The sequence below is a fragment of the Pipistrellus kuhlii genome, unplaced genomic scaffold, assembly GCF_014108245.1.
Source record: "Pipistrellus kuhlii isolate mPipKuh1 unplaced genomic scaffold, mPipKuh1.p scaffold_m20_p_56, whole genome shotgun sequence".
In the NCBI taxonomy this organism is placed as follows: Eukaryota; Metazoa; Chordata; class Mammalia; order Chiroptera; family Vespertilionidae; genus Pipistrellus; species Pipistrellus kuhlii.
Genome location: NW_023425558.1, coordinates 540055 through 554518, shown reverse-complemented (window position 1 = coordinate 554518; position 14464 = coordinate 540055). Strand labels below are relative to the sequence as shown.

The 14464-nt window shown below is 43.4% G+C and overlaps 1 protein-coding gene across 3 annotated transcripts in view; it reads right to left on the bottom strand.

The window, feature by feature from the left end:
- PACS1 (phosphofurin acidic cluster sorting protein 1) overlaps nt 1-14464 on the bottom strand; it is an 80931-nt gene that overhangs the window by 33261 nt on the left and 33206 nt on the right. For 2 of the 3 annotated variants that reach the window (XM_036416522.2, XM_036416523.2), the window contains exon 2: nt 1696-1783. In XM_036416522.2, the coding sequence (XP_036272415.1) occupies nt 1696-1783 (88 nt within the window). Of the gene's footprint in view, nt 1-1695; nt 1791-8176; nt 8185-14464 lie in introns of those variants that run through there. The other variant, XM_036416524.1, reaches the window with a different exon arrangement.

Genomic DNA, 14464 nt, shown 5'->3' with positions numbered 1-14464 from the left:
AATGTGATAACATCTGTAATTACTTTCAACTGCTTAGAAATAAAGCAATAAAATTCAGAATATTTGCAGTTTTTGGTATAATTTAAAATTTTATAGAATGTTAAATATTTATCCAGGAAATAAATTATTTCTTCTGGCAAAGGCAGGGTGGTAAGAGCAGCAGGGAGCTTTCGAAACCGTACAACAGTGTCTGCACTAGAAAGCACCAGCTTTTCGCAAAGGAAACAAGCCCACGCCCCACAGTGGGACATGCCTGTGACTAGACACGGGTGCAGGGCCAGGAAGGGAGGGGAGAGGCTGAGAGCTCCCACTTGCACGTGCTTGCCCACACTTTCTCTTCCGGCCCCTTGTGTCTGCGTATGTGTCACAGAACTGGAAGAATCATGCCCCAAAATGAACAGGGAGTAAGAGGAAAAGGTGGGACACAAAGGAATTCATAACAAGTAATTTAAACGTTTTAAGTTTTGAGATCTAATTTAAGAAAATGTTATCTCAGAAACAAAGGATCTCAGTGTATGGGTCGCACACTGTGAGCGCTGTAGATGTGGATGTTAATGAAACCAATGGCAGTAAAAAACTGCTGCATGACAGTTGGTCTGGCTCATAAAATATCCAGGTAGTAGAGAGTTACCACAGAGTTCGCTATTTTTTAATGACTAAGAATTAAATATATATGCCACGCTTAAGCGGAAGAATTCAAGAACGATTTAATGATTCCAGAGGCATTTGAGAATCTCAGTGTACTCTAGGGAGCCGTCATCAGAGAAGACTATCAGTTAAGAAGGTCTGGTAATGGTGTTTAGTGACCACATAAATTACCAGCTCCTCAATTGCTAGTCCCACTCTGCCATTCAGTAATGAGCTGGCAACAAATACATTCCTTAACTCTTTTCTAATTCACTTTTCCCCTTCTTCCTAGAAATTCAGGAATGCTTAGAATATGAAAATATGTGAGCCCTAGCTGGTTTGGCTCAGTGGATAGTGCTTCGGCCTACGGACTCAAGGATCCCAGGTTTGATTCCGGTCAAGAGCATGGTTGCGGGCACATATCCAGTGGGGAATGGGCAGGAGGCAGCTGATCTATGTTTCTAATACTCTACCCCTCTCCCTTCCTTCTCTATAAAATATCAATAAAATATATATATATTTAAAAGTATGCGAAATACTTTGGGTCCCTCGAAGATACTGAGTCAAGAATAGGGAGTTAAATGTGGGAATTGCTTAGAATATAAAATATCCCAGTAAAATTTTAATCTCTAATTCTGAATTAATAATCCATAAATTTCTTCTATCTTATAGAAAACCCCCAAAGAAGACCCCAACCCCTGTATCTGCGTGGCCTATGAATCCTGGATAAAGGCTGAAGGGATATAAGCCCCCTAGCAGACTAGGCACGGTTTACCAAGCACGGCCTTGGCACCTGCGTCACTGGGCCTTCACACAGGCTGTCACAGGCAGGCAGAGGAGCCATTTTGTTCTCTCCATGGAGAAACTAAGGCTGAGGAAACTTCAGTGCTTTGACTGAGAGTCAGCACTGGGATCGGGGGGTCTCACGAGCTCCATCGTCTTTCCAGCGCTGCACTTCCTGTTCTGAGTGAAGGGAGAGGTGGTCCCCATCAGCACTTATGAAGCCCTAATAGTGGGCAAAGGTTATCAGCTTCTTTGAACCCTGAACAAACAATCCTGTCAACTCACCTGTAGCTTCACGGCGATGACCACTGAGTTCAGATCTTTGTCCATTTCTTTCAGCATGACCAGCTTCTTCAGGGTCAAGCTGAACAGCCTAGACAAATTGAGAGAGAAGATCCAGTCAGACGTAAGGAACTCCTGAGAAAAGTCACTGACATTCTGCTGGAGAAACACTGCTTTATCTGAAGTAAAAATGTCAGAATGCCGTTCTCAGTCCACACTGTGTCGTCCGTTAGTAAATGAGCAGCTACCCCTTTAATTTAACTGTTGTACGGGAGAATGTCAAACAGGCACATTATCCCATTAACCTCCGGGTACCCATTCACATCAAGCCCAAACCAACATGTATGGTACTAAAAGAACAGAAAGCAAGCTCAATGGAATAGACCAGAACACCCAGAAACAATCCCACAATTATACAGAAACTTGATATAAAAAAGGGCAGTAATAAAAATAACTGGGAAAAGAATAAACTCTGAAATAAGAAAATTTGGACCCTATCTTACACTAAATATAAAAAGTAATCTCTAGGTGAATATTAAATACTTAATTATAAAAGGCAAGATTTTAGGAGAAATATGGGAAATATCTTTCTGACTCTGAGGTATGAGTGGATTTCTTAAATAAGGCACTGAAAACACTGATAAATTCAATTATATTAAAACTAGTGGCTCTTGCACTGATTGTGCACATCGAAAGGAAATTAATTAGAAGAAATATTTTAATATCGCTATTTGCCCTTTCCCTATATTAGAAGCATCAACCAAATTCATGATCGACAATGACAGATCAAAACACACACGTGCCGAAACCGGTTTGGCTCAATGGATAGAGCGTCGGCTTGGGGACTGAGAGGTCCCGGGTTCGATTCCGGTCAAGGGCATGTACCTTGGCTGCCGGCATATCCCCGGTAGGGGGTGTGCAAGAGGCAGCTGATTGATGACTTTCTCTCATCAATGTTTCTAGCTCTCTATCTCTCTCCCTTCCTCTCTGTACAAAATCAATAAAAATATATTTAATAAAAAAAAAAGTTTACACATAAAATGCAACTAAAGAACTAGAAGAAAATGCAGGTGAGCATTTTGTAATATATGTAATATATATATATATATATGTAATATATATATATATATTTTAAACACACACGTGACTGGCGCCAGTGACAGCTTTATTTATACTGTGCATGCACAAGCTTCGTGTATGTGTGTGTGTGTGTGTGTGTGTGTATTAAGCCAGTTATATATATATATATATATATATATATATATATATAAAATAAACTGGTTTAATTAGACCTGCTTTCTTTCTTTTTTAATGTATTTTATTGATTTTTTTTTTTTTTAACAGAGAGGAAGGGAGAGATAGAGAGCTAGAAACGCCGATGAGAGAGAAACATCGACCAGCTGCCTCTTGCACACCCCCTACCAGGGATGTGCCCGCAACCAATGTGCATGGCCTTGACTGGAATCGAACCTGGGACCTGTGGGAAGAAAACAAAGCCAACTGGATCTCTTTTTTCTCATCTGGCTGAGATTTCAAGTGGGAACTCATTCATTGTCCAATGGAATTAAAGGGTCATTTTATTACTATTACCCACACTGTACCATTCCTATTTCTACTTGAGTTTAAAACCTGCCACCTTTTGGAAGGGAGAGGAAGAGAGGGATAGAAACATCAATGATGAGAGAGAATCACTGATTGGCTGCCACCTGCACACCCCGCACTGAGGATCGAGCCTGCAACCTGAGCATGTGCCCTGACCAGGAATTGAACCCTGACCTCCTGGTTCACAGGTCGATGCTCACCCACTGAGCCACACCAGCTGGACTTGGGCAGTTTTTGCTCAGATGCTGGCCTCATCATTTCTGCAGTATTTTCTTGCTTCCATCTTAAATTTCCATCTGTTCTTCTATCCTTGACCTCTGTTCTTTGTCACCTCTTACCCATAAGGCTTCAGGTTTCCATTGTCATTTCATTCCACTAAAGCCACCATAGAGTCTGGAGGAAACTCTGACAAAAAAAGCCATAATCTTTCAAGTTTCCTCCTTCCAATCACAATTTTTTAGGAGTCAACTCTCCTCTAGCATCTATCCATTTTTTAATGCTTTTAGTAGTTTATTTTTCCATATATATATTTTTAGATTTTCTCATTTTTATCTATGGAAGGATTTGAGCAACCAACTTCAATCTACCTTTTTTACTGGAAACTTCCTCTAATTCAATTGAGAATAATTTACAATTAAATGTACTTTTAAAAAAATACATATTTTATTGATTTTTTTACAGAGAGGAAGAGAGAGGGATAGAGAGTTAGAAACATCGATGAGAGAGAAACATCGATCAGCCGCCTCCTGCACACCTCCTCCTGGGGATGTGCCCACAACCAAGGTACACGCCCTTGACCGGAAATCAAACCTGAGACCTTTCAGTCCACAGGCCGATTCTCTATCCACTGAGCCAAACCGGTTTTGGCAAGTAATTACTATTTATATGACTCTAATAAAGCATAAATATTTACAAATGTGCAATGCATAATAGGAACAGAGAAATAGGATGGGGAGAATTGAATAAAAATGAATAAGTTTTGCCCCCAAATCCTATATAATAAAAGCCTAACATGCAAATTGTCCCCTCAATTGGTAGGTTTTGGCGACGTGGTGCTGGCAGTGGATGGGCCCTGAAGAGAGTGGGACCACAGCGGGATGATGGAGCCGGTGAGTGGGCGGCACCAGGCCAAAGTGGATGTAAGCGGGGTATGACTGCCCTGCAGATGGCGACCAGCGACGGTGGTGGGGGGGCAGGTCAGTCACCTGGCTCCTAGGCACTGAGGGAGCCAGGTGAGGGCCCGATGACTCAGGCTGAGGGGTCACATGGAGCCCTGGGGGTCCAGAGGTCAGCTGGGACCTGCCCTTCCTTGCTTGATGCTCACGCTTTGGTCACCCACCAGGCCTAGGGACCGCACCTGTGCACAAATTTTGTGCACCAGGCCTCTAGTGTTTTTATAAGGTACTAAATAAACATTATAAAACAACAACAAAACAATAGGAGAGGAACACAGAAGGTGGAATATAGACTGAGGATCTGATTTAGTAAACTTCACAATTCCAAATCACAGTTAGTGTTATGCTATGAGTAACTTTTTTAAAATCCTCACCTGAGGATAAGTGTGTTTTTTATTGATGTTAAGAGAAACATCGATGTGAGAGAGGAACAATCGATTGGTTGCCTCCTGTACTCTCCCTGACCAGGGATTGAACCCCCAACCTTCTGGTGTATGGGACAATGCTACAACTGAGCTATCCAGTCAGGGCTCCTATGGAATGCGCTATGAGTAACTTTTTAAAAAGTATCTGTATGTGTGTGTGTGTTTACAAAGTATTACTGCTACAGTGTAGAAAAAGATATCTAATTTATTTTGAAAATATAAAGTGAAAGAAACATCTCTATACTAGTAAACCTCTGGAGAGAATTATTGCTAAAAAAGTCTGAGTTGGAAATGTGTTCACGTGGGTCCACCAACCTTTGAGCATATATTTATGTGCTTCTTTCTTTTTAACCAAATGGATATTTACAATTTACATTGACTAAGTGGACGTCTTTCCATGTTAGTAATGTTCCTGGACTAAATCTGAAGAACTGTCTCCCCCATGGTATGCAGCCATGATGTCTCAGTTGCCTTTTATTTTTTTAATTCTTGTTTTTGCTTTTAAAAAATATATTTTATTGATTTTTTACAGAGAGGAAGGGAGAGAGAGAGAGAAACACCGACCAGCTGCCTCTTGCACATGCCAGCAACCAACGTACATGCCCGACCAGAATCGAACCTGGGACCCTTCAGTCCGCAGACCAACACTCTACCGCTGAGTCAAACCGGTTTCGGCTTGTTTTTATTTTTAAAACTGACTTAGAAGGGCTGCCCCTGCATCTACATAGTTTAGTGACCAGCCAATAACTGGTTAAAGATTCAACTCACACATCATAAGGCAGCTAGACTTCCAACCGCGGCCCATGGAGCTGTGCAGGGGTTATGGAATACGAAGTTCAGGTCTGACCCAGCGCTTACTTTCTGCCGGACCCTCCTGCATCTCTGCACATTTATTCAATCCCCAGCCAACTAGGGCTTTATGGGGACTTGGGACCTCTCCAGTCTTCCCTGCAGAGGCTTCTTGTCGGTCAGGAATGTGTAGAGAGCTTTTCAAGCCTTTCTATGTCTGTGCCATTTCCAGGATCTGTTAAGTTTTAGCTCATCCACCAGTCTGTTGCTTAACCTAACGGGGACAGCTATTTAGGCTACCAGAACGGCCTTGTTCAGCTGCCACTGAGATCATTACTTTTCTGACAAGGCCAATGGGCACGGGCTTTTCACCTGCTCCAACCCCAGCAGGCTTCCTCTAGGAGCCACGTTGCTAATTTTCATAATCTGCCCCACCCTGAGAGAACTGCTGCACTAATGGGGCTGTGGAAGGGGCTGGGGGGATGGGGGAGAAAGGTGATGAGTAATCCCAGGCCAGAACATAAAAAATTCCCACTGTTCTTCCCTTAAGTTCAGCAATTTTTTATGGATAAATGCTTCTTGATTTGTTGTTTCATTTGTTCTGTACCCAGAGGGCTGAAATTGTTTTTGACAGCTCTGTCCAGCTCCATCCACCAAAATCCTACCTCTGTCCTCAGCTACTTTTAAATCTTTCTTCTTCAAGTGTGCCACTCAGTCACATGACATAAAACACATTATAAGTCCTGTGAGATCAGAAAGAAAAACGGCCATTCCTCATATCCAGTTGTCTTCCTACACTATTACACCACATACTTCTAGGCCTTGAGAAAGCAAAACATAACTTGCTAAAAGATGGTTTTACAGAACTCTATCTGGCCTAAAAGTAGACCAAGTGACAGTTCTTTCAAGTCTTATCTAGGTATCAGGAGCAGGTCTCACCATGATTCATTTAGGAAAGCAAGCTGCTTGGCTATTTTTGTTTTCCTTTCCTATAAGTCATGAGTTCTCTCCATTGGTTCGTATCTGAAGTCAACCATAAGCCACTGAAAGCTGGTTACCTGATTTCTATATTTATCTGCACAAAATCAAACACAAGAATTATTTCCTTTGCTCTAACATATCTGTTCTCTTCCTCACACGTTACAGTTTCTCTTGTATTAGAAATGGCTACTGCTGTATTAAAACTACAGAATATCACATGGCTGCTCTGGTCATTCAGCAAACTGGTATTATATTGTTAGCCTTCCCATTCCTTGATAAGAACTCAACTCAGGAACAATCTAAGTATAGTCAGTTATCAGTAAGAGGCAAACAGAAATCAAAGTTCAAGAATTTCTGACTCCTAGTTCTATGATTATAAACCTCCCAAAATTAAAAGCATTTTTGAATATTGCTGCTATGTTGACTCTGTAAGTTTACTTTTATTGCACATGTATATTTAACAATAGTTTTACATAGAATGCTAAGAGCACTATATTTTACAGAATAGTATAATATTCATACTATAGCACATCTAAACCTACCACCTAAATAAATGCATTATCATTTGTTTAAAGTTTTAATGGCAATAACGGGAGGAAAAGAGTAAATTTGTCTTACATAATTGAATGAAAAATAAACTCAAAAACTAGTCAATAAAGTTTAATGTGGCCTCGTGCTCCTGGAAGAAGGTGTTGCCCGATTCAGAGGGGTGATCTGGCTCTATCCTGTTATCTCCGAACTGAGACTTCTGTGATGGCAGAGTCATGGGATCATGGTTAGTCTGTCTCCTTTCTCAGGGCAGGGTGCTGCCAATCTCCTTTTCTCAACAGCCAGGTCTTTAATATCTGTAAGACAATTGCCAAATTGAAGTGTGTTCTTCTTTCCAGCTTCTCCGTAGACTTCTTTTCCTGAACTAATCAGTTCTTTCAAGGGTGCATCCGTCCAGGTAGATCTGCGGCTCGCTGGATGGCAGTTCCATGTAGTGGTGGCCCCATTGTGGGTGAAGACACAGCAGCAGCAGGTACATCTCCCAGTGGATTGGCTTCACCATTCCTTCCTAATTTCCTCCTGGGTGACACGTGATTCCACCTCCATCTTCCTCCTGTGGCCCAGGAGATGCTCGCTCTGACCTCTGACCCCCGCAGCAAGCATGAGAACGAATTTGATACTGTAAGTTTGTGACAAAGCATTTCTCTTATACAACTTCTTCTAAATAAATTGCACACAGCTTCTCAACCTTCTTAACATATTTTTCACCCTACAAAAGTCATCAACAGCAAATGGCTTCCCAAGCTGAGTATTACACATGAAATCAGGGCAAACCTCATGGCAAATTAATTTTTTTCTCATTTCTTCCCTTGGGTTGGCAGTACCCCCTGATAGGCATACATGAAGGAGAAGAGCAAAACTGCACTAGCAAGGACTCTGAGGCCACCAGTCCCGTCTAGCTGGGTGCACACAGTACAGGGCCAGCTGTAAGACGACCCCTTATGGGGCCCGGCCTTTGTGCCCCGCAGCTGCTCCAGGACGCTCCTCCTGCACAGCCAGCCTCAGAGGGTTCCACTAAGGAACGTGCCACCTGGGGAAGGTGGGCCTGCCACAGACAATGTCTCTTCCAGACAGCAGGCGTTTTAAATAATCCGCACGAAGCCTCTGGAAGCCAGCAGTCCATTACAAGTAGTGTTAACTGATAAGGAAGGATTGATTACAGGAAGGTAATTCAATTGCAAGACTGTTGACAACACCACAATCTAATACTGCTTGGGAGGGAAATCACTTTTTGTTTGACATTTTCATTAACAGAACTACCTGAATGCAGTGTAAAAAGCTGCATCAGAAAAAATAGCCTCTTTACTAGGCAGATGGACCTGATCTACCTGTAAATGATAGAATTTCTAGCCAAGCCACACAGCCAGGGTTAATGTAGACTAAACTTCAGTTTGTGATTCATTTTGTTTTCTCAGTGATGGCATGTCAGATACAAACACCGCTCATGGCTTTGGGATTTTCCAGTGAAGGTGGCTCACCTGTAAGGGGACAGAATGTGAAAACCCCAGACCCCAGTGACATCAGCACACATCTCAGGGTAAGCAGTGTTAGATGGCAGTCTGCTTGAACCTTCTCCCTCTTTTTTTCAGGAGTTCCGTCTTTAAAAAACACATTTTTATTGATTTCAGGTAGGAAGGGAGAGGGAAAGAGATAGAGACATCAATGAGAATCATTGATTGGCTGCCTCCTACACACCCCACACTAGGGATCGAGTCCACCACCTGGGCCTGGGCCCTGACTAGGCTTCAAACCATGACCTCCTGGTTCATAGGTCAACGCTCAACCACTGAGCCATGCCAATTGGGCTCAGGAGTCCCATTTGATTTGGTTTAAACTAACAGCTCTGAATTATAGAAAGATCAGGTTTATATCTGACAGAAATTATTCCCTTCAATGAGAAACACTTTCCAAATCCACTAAGAACCTAAAGATATAAAAATAATACCATCGGCCCTAACCGGTGTGGCTCAGTGGATAGAGCGTCAGCCTGCGGACTGAAAGGTCCCAGGTTCAATTCCAGTCAAGGGCATATACTTGGTTGTGGGCACATCCCCAGTAGGGGGTGTGCAGGAGGCAGCTGATCGATGTTTCTCTCTCATCGATGTTTCCAACTCTCTTTCCCTTCCTCTGTAAAAAAATCAATAAAATATATTTTAAAAATAAATAAATAAATAAAAATAATAACAGTGCATTAGATATATTAAAAGTTTAAGATAAATAAATTTTAAGTCTATAAAATGGAATCATACTGCTGTATAACAGATAATAAGATGTATATTATACATAAAATACATGAATACCGTGTTTCCCCGAAAATAAGACATCCTCCGAAAATAAGACATCCCCTGAAAATAAGACCTAGCGCAACTTTGGGAGAAAAAATTAATATAAGACACCGTCTTATTTTCGGGGAAACAGGGTATGATCAATTTATTCTTTGCAGCATTGTCTGGAATAGCAAGACACTGGGAACAAGCTTCTTTCCTATAATAGTTTACTAAAAGTAAGTTTCATGAAGAACTTCTCCAAATGATTAGGAGCGTATGGGAAAGCAACTGTTTGATGCTTCTTTCTCACATCAATGTTTCTCTCGCTCTCAAATCAATAAGCATGTCCTTGGGTAAGGATTTTTAAATATATATATATATCTTTTATTGATTTTTTTACACAAAGGAAGAGAGAGGGACAGAGAGTCAGAAACATCGATGAGAGAGAAACATCGATCAGTGCCTCCGCACACCCCCACTGGAGATGTGTCCGTAACCCAAGGTACATGCCCCTGACTGGAATCGAACCCGGGACCCTTCAGTCCACAAGCCGACACTCTATCCACTGAGCCAAACCAGGTAGGGCACTGGCCAACATTTCTGTCACTTTTAATCAGGGGCCTTGATAGTGACATAAAAGAGATGCTTACTAACCTGCAGGTGGCACACAGCAAGAGAAGGCTAATGCAAGAAGTAACAGTCAAACTGTTTTCACAGGCTGAACATTTAACTATAAGCATATGAACAGTGTTATATTTAGGCTAAAAATTTCAATAAAAGAGGTATAAGATAAGTGAGGGTTTGCTTGGCATAAAAAAATATGAAAAATCCTGGGAATATATCCAAAACTATGTCATGAACTTAATATAATGGCATTTCAAATCAATGGGAAAAATGAATAATTTAATAAATGGTGTTGGACGCCGAAACCGGTTTGGCTCAATGGATAGAGCATTGGCTTGGGGACTGAAAGGTCCCGGGTTCGATTCCGGTCAAGGGCATGTACCTTGGTTGCGGGCATATCCCCAGTAGGGAGTGTGCAAGAGGCAGCTGATCGATGTCTATCTCTCATCGATGTTTCTAGCTCTCTCTCTCTCTCTCCCTTCCTCTCTGTACAAAATCAATAAAATATATTTAAATAAATAAATAAATAAATAAATGATGTTGGAGTAACTGGATGCTAGCTGGAAAGAAAATAAATCTGAACTCTTACCTCACATCTTATGCCAAAATAAATTCCAGAAGGATAAAAATTTTAAACAAAAATAAATCCATTAAAGTACTGAAGTAAATATGAAGAAAATATTTTTTAAAATAACCTCAAAGCAGGTAAAGCCTTCCTAAGGATACAAAAATCCTAATTTTTAAAAATATCTAAGAATATAAAATTCAGAGGCTATTTTTAAAAACTGATATATTTCACATTACATTAAGAAAAAAAATCTGCATGGTAAAACACCACTGTACACAAAGCCTGAAGACAAATGACAAAAGCGAGGGAAATTTCACAATTTATATAAAAGACATAGGGCTATTTTCTTTATTATACAAAACTCCCCAAAATTATTAAGAAAAAATAGGCCATCAAGCTAAGGGAAAGCTTGCCTGGAGAGACTAAGGAGGCCAAGAGCTGCCAAGCTGACGGGCATTCTTGTGTTGGAGTGAAAAGAACTGAGCCATTTGTTGCTATAAATGGTTGAATCAGGATTGATGGTGGAAACTCCCATGAGTTAAATGTCAATTGAACGTACAGAAGGACTTCCTAAGAATTAGGAGTCCATAAATGGATTCAGGCCAAGGCTAATCAGCCAACTTCTAAAGAAGTTTTGGGAAAAGAGGATCACATTAGCTGGGAAAGAAGCTACATAATCAGTGAGGTTCTGTCAAACTCTAAAATTATGCAATTCTATCCTAAAAAGTGCATCAGCTCTGGAAAAGCTAAGAGCATGAAATAAAGTAATGAATGACAGGCTCTCACACCACCAGGAATGAAAACGCCCTGCCGTCCCAGAGGAATCCCCGCGGAGACGCCCTGGAAGAGCCTTTCTCGTGGCCAACGAGCCTCCTGCCGCGAGGGGACAGCCCTCTGGGGAAGAATGGCTCCAGAGCCCCTAGAAGGAGACAATCAGACTGTCCGGTCTCTTCCCACCGTGCTGCTGGGCAGACCCCAGGGCAGTGCTACGGGGGGAGGGGGGGGGCAGGAACATCCTTCCCGTCAGGCTCCAGGGACCGCCTCCTTCCCTGGGAGAAACAGGCTCCCAGAAACCCCCTAAAGAAGAGAGAGGGGCTGGGCGCCCTGGAGGAGGGATGCTCTGGAGACCTGAAATAGATTCCCACACACCTTCCCCCACATGCCCTGTGTCTGAAGACAGACGGGGTTAGGCTGGCTTTGCGGGGATCTCCTCTGGCCAATGTCATTTATTTACACATAAACTGCACACCAGGCACTGGGGAGGGGCTTCACAGAGCGAGGCCCACCGGGAGTGTCCTCAGGGCTGTCACCCAGCCCACTCCCATTGCACCTGAGTGACCGGGTGGAGACACTGGCACTAGATCCCAAGCATGGAGCTGGGCTCTGCCTTCGCCTGTGAAAGGGCTCCTCCGTGCTTCTCAGGCCTCCCAGCCCTCTGGGCCCCCTTCCTCCGGCTCCTCCATTGCCCTCCCACTCAGTGCTCAGGGTTTCCAACCGGAGCAGGATGCCCAGCCCGCCAGAGGTCTGGGGGGGGACCCACTGACCCCAGGTATGTCTCCTTCTGGACCACCCACTCCACGAAGCAAAAAGGCCTCATACAATCTTCTTGCCAGAATCCTGACCTCCAGACCACTGCCCCACCAGCCACTGCCTCATGTCACCAATTCCACCATTACTGTATGTGCCCACCTGTGCAGGGGGAAGGGCGGTCACTACCTGAGCCTCCCCCAAGGAGCCTTTAGCCAAGCCCTGACCTGGCTGCTGCCACGCCAGCCCACTCTACCCCACCCTCCACAGAAGGGCTGGGTCCGCGGGCTGACATGAGAATGAGTTTCCATACAGGCCATCAGGGGGCACCATGAGTCAGACTGCGTGGCTGTTGCCAGGGTATAGGGAGAAGTAACTAATTGGACTGCCCTACTTATAGGCTGTTCCCAAGTTGGAACATTACACCTAACTTTAAACAATTAGAAAGGCTTTCTCAGCCATGTTAATGGGGGGAAAGAGCATTAAAAACAAAGAAAGAAAACCAGTTATCTGCCATCTATCTCTATTTGCTTATCCAATGAGGGTGTCATCTGGTACCCAGAAGGCAGGCAGCCAGAGAAAGCTGAAGCACTCCTTCATGGAGTCCTCGCTGCTCTAACCCAGCAGAGTCAGCATGGTTGGCTCCGGGAGTGCGGAGGGCTCAGCCCAGGCTGTGGTGTAGGGCAGGGGTCAGCAAAGGCATCAGTCCACAGAGCCAAATATCAACAGCACAACGAATGGAATTTCTTTTGAGAGCCACATTTTTTAAACTTAAACTTCTTCTAACACCATTTCTTCAAAACAGACTCGCCCAGGCCGTGGTGTTTTGTGAAAGAGCCACACTCAAGGAGCCAAAGAGCCGTGTGTGGCTCACGAGCCGCAGTTTGACAACCACAAGTGTAGGGGAATTAAGGGGGAATTAAGTAAGGATTTCAGACCTGGGCAATTTATATACACTTCAGGAATAAGTATATTTTATGGATATGTTGCAGGTGGTATTGTGCATATCTATTAGGAGATTATATATATATACACACACATATACATACACCGGTGTGTGTGTGTGTGTGTGTGTGTATATATATATATATATATATATATATAGTGTCATAGATCCTCTCTTTGTCTCACATTTTAAAATATACAGTCTTTTCTTCAAGAAGAATATTTATTAGAGTGTACCAGACTCATTTAACCTAGAAACGAGTAAAAGTATAGGACATTGATCCCTATTTATCAGACTGAGCTAGGGGTGTCGAACTCAATCAGAGAAGGGGCCAAAATCTAAAATCCAGCCTAAATCGCGGGCCGAATGGTTTACTGAACAGTCATAAACTGTCATTGTGATGGAAACACAGCGGAGTGCAGTGATGACAGCGCGGTGCGGGCCACATTGCAAGGCCTGGCGGGACGGATTTGGCCCGCGGGCCTTGTGTTTGACACATGTGGTCTAGACTATGGTATCCCTACCAAAAAATAAAATAAAATAATAGTACTTCTTGAGTGACTATCTGAAATACTTAGATGGTTCTATCCATCACACCTGCATATCTTACTTTAAGTTAGACACTGAACGTACACTGCAGTCCTCATCTTTTGGGGCTGTCATATCTGAAGTCTATTTTTAGCTCATGAGAGGAGAAAGGCAGTTTCACACCTCCACTCAGTTCCCACCACAGACTCTGCACGCCAGCTCCGGGAGTGAGGAGGGCCCTGCCTGCCTTTGCTGAGAAGGTCCCCCTCTCGCCTGTGCAGTCCAGCCTCTTTCACCAGTTCTTCACAGCCCTCCTCCAGAGTCAGCATATCCTCAGCTTACCGACCAGAAAGAGGAGGAACACAGAAGAAATATGAACAGTGACTCAGTGGTCGTTCAGAAAAACCTGCTGAGTTAGTGTGGTTCTATTTGTGTGGTTCTAACAGTGACTCACAGGGAGGCCTGTGAGTGAGCAGTCTGAGACTGGGAGAAAGGGCAGTGGCACTGCCTAGACAGAGGCCTGGCAAAGTGACCTTCCTGCTCCCTTTGGCAGGTCAAGTCCCTGCCTGACAAGAGCTAAGTTATCACCAAGGAAAATCAGACTCAGTTCCATGAAAGACAGAAGCCAGGGAGTGTGGGATGGGGAAGGGGAGAAGCAGTTTGGTTCTGAGCTCAGGAGGAAGCCCAGGAGAGGCTGTTATCACTGACTAGGCAGAGGAAGTTAGAGTCCATAGCAGAACGCTGGGCCTCCTTCTTCCCACTTTGCTAAAACCCTCTGCCCCCTGCGCGCA